Genomic DNA, 20564 nt, shown 5'->3' with positions numbered 1-20564 from the left:
CAGTGCCGAAGAGGACGCAGAGCGGGCCAGAGCTGGTACCGTCTCGTGCGATAGCCGTCAGACGAGAATTGTTCGTTCCAGAGCCTGAGACAAGCGTATGAAGAGGCCAATTTGGAACGAGGTTGACTGCCTCCGGAGCCTGCAACTTTATCGTAACTCTCAGTAGCGTGAGCGCAGTAATAATAAGGCAGCGAGGTGGGTTGTTGGAGAATTTCTGGCGCGGTAGCTAGCCGTCGAACGACTGAGGATCGGGCTGGCCACTGAGTACAATGGGCGTCGTTCGAGAATAGACAAATTTGGAACGTCCTTCCCTCCGGAGTTGGCCTCCATCCGTTTCGATAACGTCCTGGACCTGCATGCGGCTGGCCGCCGACGGCCTTCTGAGCGTCGGTATTTCGGCGGAAGATTGGCTGCCTTATCCGCGAGAGGTCTCTGTATCTGCTGGCACTTGCTTGGAGCTGTATAAGGAGCTGTAGTGTCTTCGATGGTGGCAGTAGCGGTCAGAGGGGGAGCAGGTCCGATGAGACGCGGCGCCAAAGTTAGGCTATTTAGTGACGTCGTGACTGGGCCGGGAGCAGGACCGACGGACAAGTGTCAATTGATTACACTTGTCACAGTCCACCATGAATCGGACGGGATGCCATCCGCGCGCCCCTCCCATATCGTCTCTCTTGTCCTCAACGGTCATCTGCCATGGCCCCAATGGCTGACCAGAGTGCGACACCCACCATGACGGACCAGAACGTCCTCGTCGTCGACTGGGACGGTCCTGACGACCCTCAGAACCCCAAGAAGTTCGTCTCCTCATCCCCTCGTCCCCTACTGCCAGCTCACGGACGTTTTCAGCTGGCCGCGAGCGAAGAAATGGCGGGCTACAATCATCGTCTCCCTATTCACCTTCATCACCCCCGTCTCATCCTCCATGCTCGCCCCTGCCGCCCCCCATATCGCCGAAGAGCTAGGAATACACGGCACCGTCGAACGAGCACTTGTCGTCTCCGTCTTCGTCCTCGCTTTCGCCTTTGGTCCCCTCCTCCTCGGCCCCCTCAGCGAGCTGTACGGCCGCGTGCGCGTCATCCAGCTGTCGAACCTCTTTTTCCTCGCGTGGAACCTGGGATGCGGCTTTGCGCAAACGAAGGAGGAGATCATCGTCTTCCGATTCTTCGCAGGTTTAGGAGGAAGCTCGCCGCTCAGCGTAGGTGGCGGCGTACTCAGCGATGTATGGCGCGCGGAGGAGCGAGGCGCTGCGATCGCGATATACTCGCTGATGCCGCTGCTAGGCCCCGTCATCGCGCCAGTCACCGGTGCATGGGTTGCGGAGCGCACAACGTGGCGATGGGTGGTGCGTGACTGTCTTATCTCTGTGCAGGGCGAGTGCTCAGAGGCTACAGTTCTGGTCGACTTCCATCTTCACTTGCTTTGTCCAGGCTCTTGGCCTCATCTTCCTTCGAGAAAGTGAGTCCCCCCCCCTTCGCTCCCCTGCATCTGCAGGAGTATGCTGATTTACCCTTCTAGCTTTTGAGCCGGTTCTCCTTGCACGCAAGGCGAACCGCATACGTAAAGAAATCGTCGCTGGTGGCTCAGTAAACGTAGTCGAGCGTGACGTTGAGAAGGTCGGCGATAAGGACACCGAGAGGTCACCAGTGTCTCCTACCAAACCTTCGCCGACAGCCTCGCCCACCGACGCTCCCCCCGTACCCGCTCACCCGCAAGTCATACTCACCAAGTATCAGCTGAAGCCACGCTCGCCGACGCAGCACATCTTGCACGCCCTCGTCCGCCCCTTTGCGCTTTTTGCATACGAGCCAATTGTGCAGCTGATGGGCGTGTACATGGCGTTCGTGTACGGGATTTTCTATCGTAAGTCTTTATAGAGTACGCGGACCTTTGCATGAGCTAACGCTACGACTTCCAGTCTACCTCACGGTCATCCCGTCAATATTCGAGGGCGAGACGTACCACGAGTCGGTCGGTATTGCGGGCTTACACTACATCGCGTTCGGTTTGGGTGTGAGCTTGGCATCGCAGGTAAGGCTGTCCTTCTTCTCTCGCAACTCGGTGCTCATCGCTGGGACATTCTAGATCAACGCGCGCATGCTCGACCGTATATACGTGTACTTCAAGAATCGGAATGAGGGGAAGGGCGAGCCCGAGTTCAGGCTACGTGAGTTCATCGCATGCGCAGACCCCCTCCAGCGCTTAACACGCCGCAGCCTCCATGGTTCCCGGGACCATCCTATTACCAGCGGGCCTCATCATCACTGGCTGGGCAGCGCAGAAGGCCGTGCACTGGATAGTCGTCGATATTGTGAGTGCTTCTTTCGTACGTATCCCGATGGCGTTGGCTTGCTGTCCTCACGCCGCCCCCTTGCTGTCCTCACGTCGCTCCCTTGCTGCCCTCACGCCCCCCCCCTTTCCGACCTCATGCCACGCCCTTGCTAACCTCACACCCTCCTCCCTCCAGGGCCTCTTCCTCGTCGGCGGGGGCATGATCCTCAACTTCCAGTGCATCCAGACGTATGTCATCGACGCGTTCACGCTGCATGCGGCGTCCGGCCTCGCTGCGGTCTCTTTCTTGAGATCATTAGCAGGGTGAGTTGTTAGTGCGCCTGTAGGGTGATCGTACCGTCGCTTGTACGACGATCGAGTCTTCTCTTGCGCGATGCGTTCGCGCCTTCTTCTGCGCGACGATCCGTTCTCTTGTACGACGCGTGGGCGTCCCTTCGCATAATCTCCTTCCGCTGACCCTCCTTCGCACAGCTTCGGCTTCCCGCTCTTCGCGCCGTCAATGTACGCCGCGCTCGGGGTGGGGTGGGGGGATACGCTGTTAGCTTTCGTGGCGATCATCGTCGGTTGTCCTGCGTGAGTGACCTCGACCTCTCATGTGATCGTATGCTGACGAGACTACTTTCAGGCCGTGGATCTTCTGGTACTACGGGAAGAAAATCCGGTCGAAGAGCCGGTATGCGCATAAGACGTAGGCGGAACCGTATGGTATATGGCTTACGCTCGCGCGATGTCTCCCTACGGGGTGAACGATGACTTCACGGCAGGAATAACCCCCTAAGACGACTTTGAGGGACATAATGACGGACTGAATGCCTACGCCTTATAATTTTCTAGATGTACTTGGGTGCTTCGAATCATACACAAGGATCTATCACACGTCATTTTCTTTGACGATCGTTAACCCGATACAAAGATCTGAGCCCAATCTCGCCCAAGCGCAGCGTCGCAAACATCGATATCGACGTGGGGCTGAGTCGGAGGGATGAACATCACATGTTGTGGAGAACACGCGAAGCGCAGGCGACGCAAGTGTTGTGGCACCCAGAGCACATGCGCCGAGCCCGCCTTCAGCCAGCCCGAATCATCGAGGGACAGGTTTGAAGCCAACTCAAAGTTGCTACGCGGTGGGTCCATAGTCTGGCCTGGTGGGGCTGACTCTGAGTGGCGCCTAATCCAGTCCTCTTCGTCGGCGCGCGTATCCCACATCCTCACTGAGCAGTTGACGGCACTGCTCACGACGTGCCGTCCGTCTGGCGCGAAGGCGACCGAGTCGACCGCCGCATAGTGGCCTCTGAGGGCTGATCCGATCTGCTTCCCCGTCATCGTGTCCCAGACTCGGATAGTGCCATCGTTGGCGCAGGAGATGACGCGCCCGCCATCTGGAGAGAACGAGACGTATGTGATCGCGGCGGCATGGCCTGTCTGCGCGTCGACGACCGGATGACCAGTCATGGCATCCCATACTCTCACGGTATGGTCCTCTGAGCCGGTAGCGAGCAGCTTGCCATCCGGCGAGTAAGCCACGACAGTGATGGTGCCACTATGTCCACTGAACGCTGTGCCTACACGGCTTCCCGACGAAGCATCGCAAAGGTGAACACCCGGGTCGTTCTGCACCGCGCAAGCGATGCGGCTCCCGTCTGGAGAGTACGCCGCAGAGAGAACCGCGTTCATCGAGTCGGAAGGCCAGATAGTGCGAACTTTGTACCCCTGTGTTTTCACCGCGGCGGTCCATATTCTGAGCGAGCCGTAGTCCGATCCCGACAAGACGTGCTTGCCGTCAGGGGAGAACGTGACGTGGTGCACACGATGGACATCGCTAGGCTCCCGTCTGACGGCGCCCACGCGCTGCCCAGTACCTACATCCCACAAGCGCACAGTGCAGTCGAAGGATCCCGAAGCGAGATACCGGCCATCTGGTGAGAACGAGACCGAGGTGACCCTGTCCTCGTGACCTCGAAGAACGTAGCCAACCTGCTGCCCCGTAGACGCGTCCCAGAGTACGATAGTGCCGTCGAGCATGGCAGAGGCGATAAGCCTGCCATCCGGGGAGAAGGTGATACTCAGACAAATGTCCTGGCGATTATGATGCTTGGGAGGCGACTTGTGCTGGACGCTCGGGAGCTCCCAGATCCTGATCGTGCAGTCCGTCGAGCCAGATACGATGTGCGTGCCGTCCGGCGAGAACGCAACAGCAGTAACAGCGTCATCGTGTCCCTCGAGCGCCTCCCCGACTTGGCATCCACTTTCGACATCCCACAGCCGAACCGAGTCATCCAGAGCGCCCGACGCGACTCGGCTGCCATCTGGCGAGAAGGCGATAGAGACCGGCCATGCGCCATGTCCCAACGCCTCGCGGACCTGCTGCCTCGATGCGACATCCCAGATTCGAACGGTAGTATTGCCTGTGCATGTCATGAGATGCTTGCCGTCGCAAGAGAACGCAACAGATGTGACGCTCTCATACTGGCTACGAAGAGGCTCGCCGAGTTGTTGGCAAGTAGCTGTGTCCCATAGTCGGATAGTACAATCCTCTGATCCAGAAGCGAGGACCTTGCCATCGGGCGAGAACGCGACGGACCAAACAGACTTCGTGTGCGCACCCATCGTCAAGCCAATCTGCTTCCCGATCGCAGGATCCCACAATCGAACGGTGCAGTCATTCGAAGCAGAGGCCAAGCGCTTGCCATCGGGTGAGAACACGACGGAGTAGACATGATGTGTGTGCCCCGTGAGGGTGCCGCAAATCTGCATGCCAGTCGAAGCTTCCCATAAGCGTATTGTACGGTCCTTGGATGCCGAAGCAATGACTTCTCCGTTTGGCGAGTAGGCGACAGCGCTCACGATATCTTCATGCCCTCTGTGCGCAGCTCCGACCTGCCGACCCGTGATCGCACCCCACACGCATACAGTGCCGTCTTTTAAGCCTGATGCAATGTATTGACCATCCGGCGAGATGGACATCGCGAGTACCTCCGCAGGAGTGTGAATAATGAAAGGCTCGCCTGGCGGCCAGTCGTCCTCCGGCGCGTTCCCTGCGAGCTTGCACAAGTGCGAGAATGATCTTCTGTATGCGCGGCGGACCTGCGATCGGCGCGGCAAAAAGACCAATCCGCTGATATAGACTTGGGGCGCAGAGGCTGCGATAGCGTCCCGAAAGCGATTGTCAAACTTGATGGCATCCCTCGCTAGAGCCTCGAGTCCCTCTGCGTTATTGTTCTGGAAGTACTGTCAGCACGGAACGGTGATGGAGAGCAAGGACACTACCTTGATCCAAACAAGATATCGCTGCAGCTCTGCGGTGGGAACATCGGGTCCCAATCGCATACAGCTGCACGCCTCCATCCAAAACAAGAGTTTCTCCTCGAAGAAGCGCTCGACGCTGCGTCGAATGCGTGGCATGCGAGCGCCAACAGATAAATCAGCCACGACGTCCGTTAAGATGACGATAGGCGCTCACCTGGCTTCGCACCTGTGCTGTGGACGAGATGACTAGCGGCGGCACGGCACGCGTACTGCAAGCCCGGAGAGACGTGCTCGTTCACTCGCTGGGGCAGATCAAGAATAGCATCGTTGAGATCGAATGAGGAAGGCAGACAGCAGATGTTGAAGCGCAAACCGCTATTGAGGATCTGGAGACACGCGTCCACGAGGTCCAGGTGCGACTCGGCGCGAAGAGAAATGGCAAATGGACCGCTGGCATCACTGTCGAGGACGAAATCATGGAAGGAGGTATGAAGAGCGCGTACTGGGTGCTGGCTCCCTGCAACGGTGCCCATCAAGAGTGATCCTAGTCCAGAGAAGAGGTCATCGACGTCAAACCCGGAAAGGAGGACTTCGGCAATTTCAGAGAATGTCTCCCGCCTCTGCGGGGTTTCCGCGAGTAGTATCCAAGCGAGAATGCGCCTGTAGGCAGCCATGACCTCGACATCGTCGACGTCGAAGTGAGATTCTAATATCGCACGGTAGGTCGTGTATAATGCCTGGCCCGGATTGCGCATGACGCGCGCAACGAGATCATCACGGCGCAACACGACTCTCGGTTTGCGCACCTTCGTCAGCTCTCTGCAGAGCAGGGCAGCACATTCGAAAAGAGTTTGCGATGCGGCAACGACGTCGTCTATCATGCCACTGACGGCAGTGCGCGATAGCTTCTCCTCCACGAATAGCCGGATATCCCGATCCGTGTCTTCGGCACCGTCGATGGAGCAGAGCTTGAGTAGTGGCGTGGGGTGCGCAACGTATAGCCGTATGTCGTCGTCGGGTCGAGTAGTAATCAACAATCGAACGTTGCGTGGTAAGCGTTCGTCAGCGATGAGAGCGTTGAGAGTCTCGAGAAGCGTTCTGCGATCAGCAGCTAGACGCAAGCTGCGAGTTTCGTCCGTCGCGTCTTCGTTCGGGCACTCGTCGAGAGCATCAATTACCAGTACAAGTGGCGTCAAGATCAAGACGACTGGTAGCAGGCCAACAACCAGCCGGTCCGATTGGTCTTTGATATCGCGCGTTGACAGATCGTCGGCTTCCATCTTGCACAAGATATCGTGGCATTCCTTGTTTCGGCGCGCGAGCTGCACAGCAAGCGTCGGTAGTAGCTGGTAGGCCTCTCGATCGCGAGCGGTCCGGTCAAAGGCAAAGAAAGGTGCATAAGTCCCCATGCCTCTGAGACGCATCGCAACGGCATGGGCGACGGCCGACTTGCCTTTCCCCGCTGCGCCATACAAGATAAGCGCTCGTTGGCCGTCAGGGTCGAAAGCCCAGTCCTCGATCTCGCGGAGCAGATTGACCCGAGTGCCGGGAAGGCAACTGCTAGTCGTGCCAGCATGTACCTCCTTCGCATAAGGAAGGCGCTCCAGTGTTCTCTCGTCGACTGTCGAGCTCCGTAAGCCTATCTACACTAGGGAGAGCATGAGATACGCACCGATCTCTTTCGCCAGCCGCTCTGTCCTGAATATGGACAGCTGGGTATCCATGTGGCCTTTACGCTCAACAGCCTTCGCGCACGCCTTCAGGCCTTTGATCAGTTCCTCGACTTCGGCATTTGTGCCAGAAGACAGACGAGCGGCTAGATTATATTTGTTAAGCCTCGGAGGACGACATTCACTGAAAACTCACTCATGCCCGAGCTGGTTAAATTTCGTAGAAATATCAAGCAGCGATAGATATGCATTATGAGCGCATCGCGGGCGGCTTTTTGCTTGATCCTCTGAGCTCGAGCAATCGGATCGTCTAGATTGAGAGCGTACTCGCTCGCCTGACCCATCTCCTCCACGAGCGATAGGACGGCATCGTTACGTTCGAGTCTCCTGAAGAACTCCTGTAGCATATACGTTGTGGTCATGATTTTTGAATCGGGCGTGCAAAATTAGATACACGCACATCTGCACCGATGCTCAAGAGCTTGAGGATTGCCTTGGAGATTGGGTTGATCTGTGGCGCATTACGGGTCAGATCTCCACAAAGTGGTGTGAAAATGCATACCTCTGCAGGTACACTACCAATCTGAAGTGCCAGTCGTACATACTTATCCATTCTCTTCCACTTGTCGGACAAGGAGAACACCGTGGTAAGCTGAGCAGAGTCTATAATACCAACGTCTTCAGTCGTGATCCTCAGAGTCAGATGAATCGATACGTTCGAGGCGCTTTGCTCGTCCGCAAGATCAACTACCATCGCCGAAGTCAGTCTCAGCTCGGATTCAGGCGGCAGACGTACGTCGAAAAGGTTGATCAAACAGAACTTCCTGCACCGAGAAATCTTTGGATGCTATAAGCTCGTCGCTCGTGTTTTTGTGCTCCGCATAGAGCCGGGTGTGTACAGTGGATGTATTGCGTGCAGGTCTTCAAGCAGGATCAGAGCATGTGCACTGATAGTCGGATGAATCTCACATTGAAATGGTGGAGTTTGGCGAGAGAGCGAGATGCTTGCTCTCGCCGTCATCGACAGCACACGTGGCGTAGATGCGCCGGTATTGCTTCCGTCTGTAGCTTGTCTTTGGTATGCGGGGTATATTCTCCCCAGAGACGTCTGCAAGCTATGAGATTCCTATGTATGCTGGGCCGTCGCTCTTACAACGAAAGGTGTATAGCGCAAGCATCGGAGCAGCTTCGTAGGGTTATTTTCCTCGACACTTGCATCTATCGGAATGTGGTCCGCTTTCAGTATATATGCGGACTTGCTCTTTGACGTGGCCAGAGAGGGATGCCAGGATGGACGCTGAAGCCGACAAGATCGAGGCGAGCTCGCAGGTGCGACGACATCGTGGGAGACTGTTTCGGCAGTCGCCGATGCCGAAGCTCTGCCGAGCTGACGCGTTCGAATCAGCAATCTCTCTTCTGAATTGCACTCATGCCGCCCATACGCGTCGCACGACCGAGCCAGCGGGCGGGACAAAGACCGAGGCTTTTGTATTGCGACAGGTTCTGAAGGTCATCTTGTTGACATCGCTAACCGACGGGCGAATATATATGGCTTGATTCTTCCTTCGAATGCAGATTCTTCGAAGCATCACGCGCTCCTCTCGACTCCTACATCCATCTCACGGACCCTAATGGCCAAGTATCTTCAATATTTCAGGGAAACGTTCCCTCCTGCACCCGAATGGAGTGTCGACGATATCCCCGACCTCACGGGCAAGGTCATGGCAGTCACCGGCGCGAATACGGGCATAGGAAAAGAAACGGCGAAGGCGGGTGTCTGTTTGTACTCCCTATCTGTCGCTCCTACTAATTCCCCTCCCACCTCCAGGCCCTCCTCCACCACAACGCGACGGTCTACATGTTCTGCCGCAGCCGAGCGCGCGCAGAAGCTGCCATCGCCGACTTGAAGACGCAAACCGGGCGAGAAGCACGCTTCGTAGAGTGCGACCTTGGTGACCTGCGGAGCGTGAAGAGGGCTACAGAGGACTTTTTGAGGTGAGTACAGTGCTTTCGAGCTTCAGATACGCTACGACTCTGGGTAGCTGACACTTGGTCTATAGCAAGGAATCGCAGCTGCACGTCCTGTTTAACAATGGGTACGCGCGCTTATCGGTTGCCATACCGACTTTTCTGTTAGATTAATCATCTCGCTCAGCGGCGTCATGCTCACTCCCGTCGAGAAGCTCACCGCTCAAGGTTACGACATGCAATTTGGGACGAATGTCCTGGTGTGTATTTTCCGTCGTCCATCACTCGCTTTTTTGAATATCATCTACTCGACCTAGGGCCATTTCTACCTCACCAAACTACTCCTCCCCATCATGCAATCAACTGCCGCCGCAATTGGTATTCCCGGTGAGGACCGCATCGGGTCAGTCCATCTGCATCATCTAGCTAACCGGGCGTCCTCTGGTCCTTTCAGCCCGCGTTATTGTCACCTCTTCCCTCATGCACTGGTTTGCGGACAAGATCGACTACGGCCTGCTCATAGGCGAGAACGAGAAGAAGCGCAAGTGCGCGGGGACGACGTACTTGTACTCCCTTAGCAAGCTTGTGAGTGTATCCCCATCGCGAGGACAAGCAAGCCACGACGTCGGGGTGCTGCAGACGGACTCGGCGCAGGGCGCGCCCCCGACATGCATTGCGCGCTCATGAATTACCTCGAGTGTCATGACTAACGCATCTCCCCAGGGAAACGTCCTCTACGCCAAAGAGCTCGCCCGCCGCTTCGGCGACAAGGGCATCGTATGCATTTCACTGCACCCGGGCCAACTCAAGACGGAGCTCATGAGGGAGACGAGCGCCTTCATGCAGGCTACAAGGGTGAGCCAAAGATTCTACATTTACAAGGGCGCGTGCGACGGCCGCGACACATATGTTGCTGCATCAACCCGAATCATGCCGGCGCTATTCGCCGCGTCTCCTATGCACGCTCACCGCCATTCGTCCAGAACATCATCTTCCCCGTACACGAGGCCGACATGGGCGCGTTGACCCAGTTGCGCGCCGGTACCGATCCAGCAGCGGCGGAATGGAATGGAAAGGTGAGTGTTCTACTCGACACTTCTTGCTCAACCTTTCCGCGGGCACCCTCCGCATCGCGCTCTTGCGGCGCATCCTTCTCATCTCGATATTCCGTCATACTTTCCTTCTCCTCGGCAAATGCTCACCGTCCACCTAGTACATGACCTGCTGGGCGCGCCTATATCCAAACAGCCCGTCGGCAGACAACGAAGCGGAGGCCAAAGGACTATGGGAGTGGTTGGAAGACCAAGTCAAGGACATTTGACTCGGAAGTTTAGGAGTGCAGATGGTGCTGTAGTCCGACATTGACGTTAGGGCGTCCTGGGGACGTCGGAAACAAGCGTTTAGACATCAAAGAATCCCCGAAGGGCAATAAGTGGCGCATCAATGCACACGTCGATAATTCCTACACCACGTTGTTCGTTTTAACTCTAACCTTCGCGGGCCAGCAGGCTCTAGCGATATCCAGCGTGCCCAATATCGCCGACCAGAACAATTCTGGCGCGAATTCCGACACGGAGGCGAAGGTGGTGCTAAGGCCTTTCGGCAGTTCTGCGTAAGAACAACGTCCATCGCGGAACAGCCTACTTTAGCGCCAATTCCTCGGGTCACTCGGAGCACCTCCATACCATCGACCTCGCGACCCACTGCACAGAATATCAAGGCAGAGCTTTACGACGCCATGAGGCGTTCGCTGAGGTGATACAATCCCCCTATCATCGATTCCTGCTAATTCAACCCCACAACCTAGAACCGTTAGCGGAGTACGGACCGCCGAGATGAAGTGGACGAACCAAGAGCGGCTTCATGCGTATGGCGTTCGCCTGGTCGGCTGGCCCGCCGATATACCCCTGCAGAACCCCTCGATACTGAAGGCGACACAGAACGCCACGCTCCTCGACGCCTTACGAAAAGGGTCGATGCGCTTTGAGCGCTTGAATGCGCCGCCGGGTGAGGGTTTGGAAACGAGAACGGAGGAAGACACCGTCGACGAGGATATCTCGTGGGCTTGTAACGATACGGGGGAGGTACGCGCGTCTACTTCGGGAGTAAACTGTTGATCAGATGAGGTCTTGACACAGTACCTTGGCGGCGAGCTCCCTTGCAGCTCTGCAGATACACAGCCTGCACTCAAACGCCTTCGAAGCGGGTCGACTTCATGATATGCATCGTGCGTCTGCATTGTAACGGAATTTCTCCCTCAGGAAGCGGTTCGTATACCCCTATCGACGTGTTAGGATAGAACAGCAGGCAGGTTTTGGTCATAACGGTGGTAATATCTAGTTGGATTCAATCGCGTATTATACGCATTGTCAGTGCTTATATTCCTTTGAGAGCACTCGTATGAAGTGTGGTGGTCAGCCATATCTTCGAACCAGTGCCACAGCGCTCATAAGCGCACGTACCCACCATCGCTTTCAATCATCGACTTGCAGGTTGCTTTCAACCTGCACAACAGCTTTGCGACTTTGCCGCTCCAAAATTGTCCTTCAGCAGGACCTCCATCAGCCAAACCCAAAACCCACCGCAAGCGTTCACGTGCGCGGCGGCATTAATCATCAACCCATCTGTCCAGCTTGATCCTGACTTTCACGTCGGTTCCAAAGCCAGGTCGCCATCCTTCAGCTTGCTTGGGCACAGCAGACCAGAGTAGATTCCTCCGAGGTAAACGCCCTTGAGAGTACTTTCAATCACCGATCTCATTCCTGTCCAGATGGACGACGATACTGCCACGCGGCGCGCCACCAGCTCCATTTCTGCACTCCCTCCGGAGACACTAGTAGAGATATTCGACGTGTGTCGCATTCGCCACCACTACGATGACCTTGATCTGGACGCCCTCACCGTGCGCGCCGGGCCGCCCACTGTCACGGCCGTCTGCGCGAATTGGCGCCGCCTCGCTATTGCCTCGCCGTCACTATGGACCGACGTTCATCTCAATATTTACTCTCCGGCAGTCCTCCCCGATGCGGCACCTCTTCTCGAGACCTTCCTATCGCGGTCGATGAACCTACCCCTCCACGTCTGCATCACACTGCGTCGCAGCATCGTTTGGGAAGAGCAGGAAGTGCTGCCCCTCCGCTTGCTTGTCGAGCAGAGCATGCGATGGGCCTCTCTCGAAGCCTGCGTCGATATATTTCTCTGTCGTTCTCTGATTCCTATCTACGGTCGCCTCCCTATCCTCCGGACCGTGCGTTTCAAGACGCTGACGAAATGTGACAATGTGGAGTGGGCGCCATTCCGTGATATATTCAGCGACTGCCCGATGCTGATCAATTTCGATGGAGAGTCCGACTCCCCGTTCTTGCTACCCTGGGAGCAGCTACAGCGGCTAAAGCTTCGCCTGTCGATCCCCACAGAGGCGGCAGAGCGTGCAACGCGTGTACGCGCCCTGAGCCTCACTTGGTACAGCTCGGATTCTCATACGCCCGACGTGAACGATATCCTACACCGACCTCACCTCCAGAAGGCGACCCTCGAGTTCCATCTTCTCCGCCGCATACGAGCGCCGTTGCTATCTGAATGTCACATTGACGATATCGTTGGCCTCCACGCAATGCGTCCCCAACGTATACAGGATGTTGCAGACTATATTCGCGCGAACTGCAATTCGATTACCACGCTGTCGCTGCGTCCCAGTCCAGTCGATCCTGAGGCGCTACAAGCGCTTCTGATGAAGTGCCCCGCCCTGCGTCGGCTGCAGTTGGAGATACTTACGAACTACGAGGCGTCTGACGAAGACGACGCCCGAGTGCATACGCGGATGACCAAAGCACTTACCGTATGTGCGGGCGAAGTACCACTGCTCCCCGCCCTCGTCGACTTGCGCGTTATCATGCGCAGCGTCCGCTCTGCCGAATCCGTCAGCGGATATGAACAAGTGCTTCGGTCGCGCACATTGCCCCACGATGGAGTGGCTGCCCTCCAGTCATTCACGCTCAAAGTACAAGCGGGTCTGGGTCCCCAGCTGGCTGACGTTCTCGCACGGCTCTCGAGGTTCAACTCAGAGGGCTGCCACGCCGGATGTGGGCCAAAAGTTGATATCGAGGAGGGGGTATCATACTGGAAGCTAGAAAACACGTGGGATCGCTGGACAGAAGTATAGAGTAGGCGTAAATCATGGCTCGAATTCGACTGCCCGCGGCGATGACAAAACGCTGCATTGTTCTCACCGGTGATGACTTTGGAGGGAAAATAGGCATATATCGATCTCACAGTTTATGACGCTCATATTTGGGCCTGCATAAAGCGATGATTTCACAGCAGCACTCTGCTTGAGTCGATGCCCATGCAAACTGTGACTGAACTGTGACAGTGGGTCGGATAACACGTGACATTAGCAGCCCATCAGGTGCGAGAACTCAGCGACACTTCACTTAAACCATCTGCAGCTAGTTTCTGATATGCCAGCGTCTTTTACAGCCCGCTCAGACGCAGCCTCTCCTTCCTTGCCCATTCAATGTCCTGCACAGAGGCTCCGGCCGAACGACCATCGATCCCGAACCTGGCCTTAGCAGTTCGACCCCAAGACTCGGATACAATGACTCTGAAAGCCAGACAAAGGTATGAAAGAGGTGATGCGCACGACTGTGAACACCTGAATGAAGTGGACAAGTTGCAGAAAACATTGTATCAACATGGACCTTTGAGTGTCAAGTGGTATATGTACGCCTTCCTGCATACATAGGTTAGCGTGAGCAGACTGAGAGTAAAGGTGGATGTGTATGCGCTGACCTTGCCATTGTTGTTAATCAGCAGTGCCAGTCTGGGCGGGCAGCAGATAGAGACGCGGGCCAAGTCTGGGGCGACCGTGACAAAGCGCGTTCGTGACGTGACTGAACGAGTCCTCGGCACTTGCCGGAGACAGCAAGTGGGCCCACGCGTCCTTACCACCAGAATTGCTGGACGCCAAACCTACCCTGCCTCAAGCCCCATGTACATAGCGAGACATAACTTCCCTTACAAGTACAGCTCCAACTACTAAAGTAGTGAATGTTCAGTCAGTATCCACGAAGGCGAAAGCCATGACAACTCCCTTCCATCCATGTCGCCCTCTCCTCGCTCTATCACCAGTCCCGACCCCCTCAACACTCCGTCCTCGGCGCAAACGCAATCTTCAAGTCGCCCACCCCGCCCGCTTTCTTCTTACCACCCTTACCCCCGTGGCCGGCAGGACCGTATGGACCGCCTTCCACGACCATTTCCTCAATGGGTTCATCGTCGCCTGCACCCTTCTTCTCCCCATCCTTCAGCCCATACACGCCGTACCCGGGCTCCATGTACTCCGCATATATATGCGCGAACCAGCCGATGGACATCCGCTTAAAATACGGGCAGCGGCGGTCGAGGAGGGCAAAGTAGTCCTGGGAGAATGGGTGTGAGTGGTGAGGAGAGGTGCGAACCGCAACACGACTCACCTGCTCATTCTGCACGTCCGCAACCGCATCAGGGCTGTTGGGCTGCACGCCCTCGGAGGTCTCAGACGGCCAGCCATTCTGTGATGCGACATTAGCCAACGCGAACATATTCCAGGCCTCGAGCGTCCCGAAACGAACTCGCCGGATAACTCACCTCACTCAGGTACATCTTCTTTCCCTGCCCATTCTCCAAGAACCAGTTGATATCACGGATGACAAGCGGCCAGCTCTTGTTAGCTGTGAAAGCGGCAGGTCAGCAAGGGCAGAAATGAGTAAATAGGTGGAGAATTGACGCAGCGTCCGTCGAAAGATCATCGAGCACGAGACAGAAAGACTACTCACCCGTACTCGTATCCTGCGCAAAGAACGGGAGCATATGCGCGTCAATAAGGTCTATCGCATCCATCACCGGCTTCGCGTTGTCGTGCTCCTGGTAGCCGTAGGCCATCTGTGGGGATGGCATGTCAGTAAATGACGGACGTCCACGGTTTGGCGACACCACGATGGGCGGCCGAGCCTTCGACGCCAGCGCTCTTCACTCCCCTCGTCCCCCTCCGGACCACTCTCAGCCCATGTCCGGCTCGCCCTCGTCCCCCTTCCAGCTCGACAACACTCACCTCCGAGATCGTCACATTCACGCCCAGTGGATTCAGCACCTTCTTCGCCTTCGTCACTTGCGCGGCGAGTTGTTCCGGCGTAAGAACCCAATCATAGAGCGGTTCGGAGCCCTGCAAAGAGATGTGGTCAGAAGAGGTCGCGTCCAAACGCGATCAAGAGAGTCGTCTATGGATGTAGGCGAGGGAGTCGACGCAATGGGTTCGAGCTCGAGGACGGATGAAGCTAAGGAGGACAAAGGCAGCTCAGGGCAGGAAGGGGTGGGTAGAAGACCAAGACAATGGCGGATAACAACACTCACAAACTGCAACACCCGGGTCACAAAGCGCGCCTTGGGGTTGTTCTGTATGGTGTTGAAGACCGCGTCGCGCCGGCCTTTCCATTCGTCGGTGCCGTCGAAGCCGAACTGGAAGACAGTTAGCTGTGCGTTGGTAGGATGGATATGTTGCGCGGAGTAGGTATGCTTGCCAAGGGGCGATGGGGTAGGTACGTGTATGCGGTTACAAAGACTGCCAAGTAAGAATACTCACCCAAACCAACGCATGCACCCCAACATTTGCCTCCCAGGCAGCCTCGACGACGTCGTCACTGACGAGAATTGATAAGTAGGCGCATATATGCATTTCAGAAATCGCGCTCACTAGAAATTCTCGCGATCGCTGTTGGTTCGGGGTGGTCAATCGAGGCGAATGAGATCGCGATTGATACACGGTGGCGTTCGTTAGGCGTTCAGAATGTCGTTGAGTGCGATGAGTAGCGTGAATTTAGTGGGAGGAAGTGAGGGTGATAATTAGCGCGCTTCATCTAGGTAAGGATCACCTACGCACCAAGCGCCATACAAGCGCACATAGCGGCCATTGAAGCGCGTCCGAATGTCCTTGAACTCGCGCGTTAAACGTGCAAGAGACTGACCTGGGACGCGTGAGCGCAGCTCTGGGGTAATCGCGCTGAGCACTCACAGGCGGTGACCTCGTAGCTGAAGCCCACGAACGCATACTCGTCCGCGTAGTCGCACCACCAGCCTTCCGTTGTACTCGGTACATTGTCCGGCATCTTAAAGCCTAGCCCGGGGAAGCAGTCCGCCGCGACCGTCGGAGGGTTCGCCTGTATGGGATCCTGCGCAGGGTGCTGCCCTTGATCAGGCGGAGGGGGAGGGAAATCCGAGTTCGACCACGGCATCCTCGACGACCAATTTGGCCGCCCGACGAGTGCAGTCTGCACGAGCGCATATAGCCCGCCGAAGAACAGCAGCAGCGCAGACCAGATGGCGACGAACATGGTGGTGTGAAGCTGAGCGACCGTCGTCGTCAGCGCAGCACCTTATACTTATGCCCGCGAAGCAAGCGACATGGGGGCGACATCATCCGTGACAGGCGCGGCGGTTGCGCGGTGCGTCTAAGAAGCTTTGGAGGCTTCGCATGCCCATAGATCCGCATCCGAACTTCTGCCAGGACCCAACGGTCGCGGTGCTTCTCTTTGCGTTCGGGTCACCTGTGCGTCGCCGGGTAGGCGTTTGTATGTTGGTCTGCAATTCTGATGGAGCTGCAGTGTCCGGTGCATGCCTGAGCCCTCGAGAGGGAGAGGGAAGAGGACCCAAGAGAGCGTACCAGGTGTGCAGAATCACAAGGTGCCCATGCCTGGACATGGCCGAATGGGCGCGTCGCGTGACCACGTAAAGAAGGGAAAGGAGACGTATCGATCCCAGCTAGCTTCTCATCGCTGTCGATCGCAGGGAGGAGAGCAGGACCCTCAGCAGGACCGGGCAGCTCGGCAATGGCCTTCGGAAGCAACTTTGTTGCATCACACGATCGATCACACCAGATGCTTCCGCGTGGCAAGGCGTCACACCGATTGATGCGTCTTTCCTCTCGCTTTCAACCCCTGGCGATATACTTCTTGCTCTTTGCTTCTGTTCCCTCATATATCTCAGGTTTTTAGACGGAGGATATTACGTAGCGGCAACGATAGGCTGAACGAATAGGTGGGTTGCAACCAGCGAGGCACTCGCTTCCTGTATCTCATTTCCTCGCAGCCCAATTCCAGGTTCACGCTCGTCCGAAGTATGCTACAACAACCCGACGAATACTATGCCTTAAATAGAGCAATTCTATTGACCGGCCTACGTCTTCATGGCGCTCCTTCTCCCGACACGAATATCCTCATTTCCTTCTCTCCCTTCCTTACCGTGACGACCCTATTCCACCTATTCCGTACGCGCGCTGTGCGTGCTCTCGCCCGCACGGTCTCGAACAATGCCAGTATGGGCACTTCTTTTGCTTCTCTTCTCCGAAGCGACTGCGCTACTCCCCGCAGGCATTGTCAATGCCTCGTTCGACAATCGCGACACTCTCAGAAGAGCTTTCCTGCACGACATGCACGTCGGCAACCGCTTTGCGAGGACCAGCAGATTCCAAGTCTTCTTGTAATTCTGCGCGAGCAGCAACGTTTGCTGTCCACGTGGAGTCAGTTTCTGTGTCGTGCATAGCGTCGCGCTGCTTAGGCTCAAGATCGCCAAAGACCCTGCGCTCGTCGACATTGGTTCCAGCATCGAGGCAGACCTCTTTTGGTGCAGCATTGATAAAGCCTCGGCCTGCGTCGTGCTCGACGTCAGGGGCTTTTGCGTTTACGGCGGCGGTAGCCTCCGTCGTGTGGGGAGTGCGCGCACAGGCCGAACTACGAGCATTTGCACCGATGGAGTCACGCCGCAGAACGTCTGTGGCCTCGCGTTCTCCCACACCCTCGTCGCAAGCGTCGTCCATCGCGCGCTCAGAGACGCCGACTTCACCGATTCCGCGCTCGATACCTTCGCCGTTCCCGACGCCGCCGGGAGCGTCGTGATACGCGCGATATCCTGCTGACCCCTGGCCTAGCGGCGCCTCCGCCGCTCCCTCCGGAAGACGACCAATTTCCAGCCCGGCTGCGTCATTCGCGTGCTCCGCGGACTCCAGCTTTTCCATGAACTCGGAGAGGATGCGCTTTAGCTTCTCCAGGTTGTACAGAAATTCATGCCGACCCTCTGCCCACTCGCATCCTTCGTAGTACTCCGCCAGGGTTATCGCTGTGCTTTCGTAGGGGTCGAACTCGTCGTCTGGCGGTCTGTACTGTCCATGGCATTCTGTAGCAACAATTTCTTCATGCAAGATGTCCGCTTGATGATAGTCCGACTCGTCACGGCCCTCGGGTGCCATTGGACAGGGTTCTTCGCACAGGAGCAGGCATGTCCGTGCCAAGCGATCCAGCTCGCGCCATGTCACAGGGTGAAGTTTCGGTGCTGTCAGAGAGATATCGAGCAGAGAGCATGCATCCGAGGCACGGCGCATAACCGAGGGGCTCGACAGCGGGCGCTCGTCATCGCAGAAGCGTATCCAGAGCACAAGGCAGAGCAATGCACTGTGTGCAGGAGAATCGATTCGGTCTCGTTGCATGTATAGGCGCTCCCATAAGTCGAGAGACCACACCTGTTCGACGTAGAGCAGGTAGCCCGGGCTATGATGCATCGCAACACGAGCCAGACGCTCGGCGATCGCGGTGTGCTCGGACGTGAGCGTGAAGTTCGTGTAGTCGCGATCCAGCGCTTGCAGGTAGTCATGCGAACGCCAGGAGTAGGCCCATATCTTTTGAGTATCATAGTCTAGCTTGAGGTCCGATGACGCCTGCACCGCGATTCTGGCTGCAGATGCGTTGAGAGGGGAAGAGATCAGCCAATCCAGCACATCCGTCGTCAAAACGTCGCTTTTGCGCCTCACTATGATAGACGCTTCGCGGTCTTTGAGTATCCGAGGCGAATCTCGATACCAAATCAGGCGACAGTGCTCAGCTAGCTGCCGCAAATTCCACCGTTGCATGGCCTTGGCACGTATTGATTTGTAGACGAAGTCGCACAGGACTTGGGCTTGCTGAAAGGGGCAGATGAGCACATAATGTATGACGGGATGACCGACGGTGATCATGTAGTCAGTAAGGGGTGTTTTGTAGGCGCAGTGTGTAACGAAGATAGGCAAGGCGGCCATCACAGAGTAAGCGAGGAGGATCCCCGCAGAGAAGCCAATGATAACCAAGGATATAGTGATGTCCATTGGCACCACGTAGACGATGAGGCCGGCAAAGAAAAGCAGCAGAGCGACAGTAAGGAGGACGGGGAGGAAGCCGATGATAGCTCGAACCTTCCAACGCTCGAAGTTCTCGAAGCGGTACTGCCGAAGATGCGCACGATTACGAGGTGAGCCCCCGGATAGCGAGTTGTAGTGCTGAAAGTCATACAATGAGTTGGGGCAGACAGCTGGTATGCAGTTCTTACCTGAATCCATTGCTTCGCCAGCACAGACACGAGAGCGGTTAACAAGGCGAAGGTGAGGCTGGTTAGCCATAGTCCATTTACCCAGAGATCGGTCGTCTGAGTTGTTCCCGAGCCGAAGGATAAAGAAGACATGGGAACGTTTGGCGGGGTACCGGTTGTGCTCGCGCGTTGACTTTGAACCAGCTCGTACATGAGAGAGGCCGTGATTTGCGCATAGTCCGGGCTCAGCGCCTGAGAACTTTGCGCGACGAAGGTAGTGACCACGGCGGAGAAAAGACCAGCCTGTTTGAAGAACGGAGTCGTTAAGAAGACAGGCGAGGATAGGAATAAGCCACGTACGAACACCAGGAGTACGTCCAAGGTACCGTTTAGACTCCTGACCATCTCGTTGTCAGCTATTTGGGCCTCATCGTTGTAGACGCTCCAAACGCGCGCGTTCCTGCTGAGCTCCTCGCCATACGCGTCGGGTGCGTATTTCTTCTCGTAGTCGACATCGCTGGATGTGTAGTGCGGTTGGTCGCTTTGCCCACCGCCGGTGCGATCGGCTTCAATTTGTATGGTGCTCGCGGTGCGCATCCCTTGCGCGGGCGCAGAACCTATGTTGTTGGCTGCTTCAACGTCTGGGTTTGTCCTCGTCTCGGCGCCCGTGGTGTCGGGGTCAGGAGCGACGGACTGATCAAGCGCTGCACTCCCTGCTGGGATGTGACGCGGCTCCTGATGCCTCTTGATTGCCTTTTGCACAACCTCTGCGAAGCGCTGCCCAGGACGTTGCGCGGACGATTCGCGTGCTGCGAAGGTGGCGCAGGGAGCCATCGGCTGATCCTGCCCCGAGGCGCTGATACCAGCCATGCCCTTCTCCACCATGGATGGCGTGGGATCGCTCATGAAATCACTATATCTTCGACACACGGGGTCGTCGTTGGCAAAGTTTTGCAGAGGGTGGGAGAGAGAAGAAGACCCGGGGTGAGTTCCGCGCCTTCGTGATGAGCGAGTTGAAGCGTGGGG

At 56.5% G+C, this 20564-nt stretch overlaps 7 protein-coding genes across 7 annotated transcripts; 4 read left to right on the top strand and 3 right to left on the bottom strand.

Moving 5' to 3' along the window:
• Window positions 1-729: 729 nt before the first annotated feature.
• SCHCODRAFT_02501978 (MFS general substrate transporter) lies at window positions 730-2981 on the top strand (the record flags this gene model as incomplete). The annotated part of the gene is made up of 11 exons (XM_003031805.1): window positions 730-794; window positions 847-1342; window positions 1392-1455; window positions 1516-1604; window positions 1740-1860; window positions 1916-2028; window positions 2083-2164; window positions 2214-2308; window positions 2465-2592; window positions 2761-2862; window positions 2915-2981. 11 exons carry the CDS (start codon window positions 730-732, stop codon window positions 2979-2981), a joined length of 1422 nt encoding a protein of 473 aa, XP_003031851.1.
• On the bottom strand, window positions 2807-8497 carry SCHCODRAFT_02748506 (WD40 repeat-like protein). Its single transcript, XM_050347217.1, has 10 exons — window positions 8359-8497; window positions 8175-8313; window positions 8002-8126; window positions 7768-7952; window positions 7666-7716; window positions 7402-7603; window positions 7208-7351; window positions 5750-7156; window positions 5557-5699; window positions 2807-5508 (listed from the first exon to the last, which is right to left on the bottom strand). Exons 1-10 carry the CDS (start codon window positions 8381-8383, stop codon window positions 3187-3189), a joined length of 4743 nt encoding a protein of 1580 aa, XP_050199989.1. The 5' UTR covers window positions 8384-8497; the 3' UTR covers window positions 2807-3186.
• Window positions 8498-8836: 339 nt separating this feature from the next.
• SCHCODRAFT_01152293 (NAD(P)-binding protein) lies at window positions 8837-10692 on the top strand (the record flags this gene model as incomplete). The annotated part of the gene is made up of 9 exons (XM_003031806.2): window positions 8837-8980; window positions 9034-9200; window positions 9266-9301; window positions 9361-9433; window positions 9491-9560; window positions 9628-9758; window positions 9897-10028; window positions 10157-10249; window positions 10387-10692. 9 exons carry the CDS (start codon window positions 8837-8839, stop codon window positions 10492-10494), a joined length of 954 nt encoding a protein of 317 aa, XP_003031852.2. The 3' UTR covers window positions 10495-10692.
• SCHCODRAFT_02625633 (uncharacterized protein) lies at window positions 10676-11489 on the top strand. Its single transcript, XM_050345309.1, has 3 exons — window positions 10676-10928; window positions 10981-11257; window positions 11312-11489. The coding sequence occupies exons 1-3, from the start codon at window positions 10912-10914 to the stop codon at window positions 11390-11392; spliced, it is 375 nt and encodes a 124-aa protein (XP_050199988.1). The 5' UTR covers window positions 10676-10911; the 3' UTR covers window positions 11393-11489.
• Window positions 11490-11729: 240 nt separating this feature from the next.
• On the top strand, window positions 11730-13500 carry SCHCODRAFT_02578235 (uncharacterized protein). Its single transcript, XM_003031807.3, has 2 exons — window positions 11730-11894; window positions 11944-13500. The coding sequence occupies exon 2, from the start codon at window positions 11944-11946 to the stop codon at window positions 13333-13335; it is 1392 nt and encodes a 463-aa protein (XP_003031853.1). The 5' UTR covers window positions 11730-11894; the 3' UTR covers window positions 13336-13500.
• Window positions 13501-13963: 463 nt separating this feature from the next.
• Window positions 13964-16581, bottom strand: SCHCODRAFT_02625627 (uncharacterized protein). Its single transcript, XM_003032245.2, has 10 exons — window positions 16222-16581; window positions 16090-16174; window positions 15904-15921; window positions 15793-15850; window positions 15564-15668; window positions 15265-15375; window positions 14990-15095; window positions 14802-14884; window positions 14648-14725; window positions 13964-14593 (listed from the first exon to the last, which is right to left on the bottom strand). Exons 1-10 carry the CDS (start codon window positions 16538-16540, stop codon window positions 14315-14317), a joined length of 1242 nt encoding a protein of 413 aa, XP_003032291.2. The 5' UTR covers window positions 16541-16581; the 3' UTR covers window positions 13964-14314.
• A 981-nt stretch (window positions 16582-17562) lies between these two features.
• Window positions 17563-20444, bottom strand: SCHCODRAFT_02503552 (uncharacterized protein; the record flags this gene model as incomplete). The annotated part of the gene is made up of 3 exons (XM_003032246.2): window positions 17563-19509; window positions 19560-19841; window positions 19899-20444. The coding sequence occupies 3 exons, from the start codon at window positions 20442-20444 to the stop codon at window positions 17563-17565; spliced, it is 2775 nt and encodes a 924-aa protein (XP_003032292.1).
• Between the last annotated feature and the right edge of the window lie 120 nt (window positions 20445-20564).

Source organism: Schizophyllum commune (genome assembly GCF_000143185.2).
Source record: "Schizophyllum commune H4-8 unplaced genomic scaffold SCHCOscaffold_6, whole genome shotgun sequence".
NCBI lineage: Eukaryota > Fungi > Basidiomycota > Agaricomycetes > Agaricales > Schizophyllaceae > Schizophyllum > Schizophyllum commune.
This window is presented reverse-complemented; position numbering and strand designations above follow the sequence as displayed.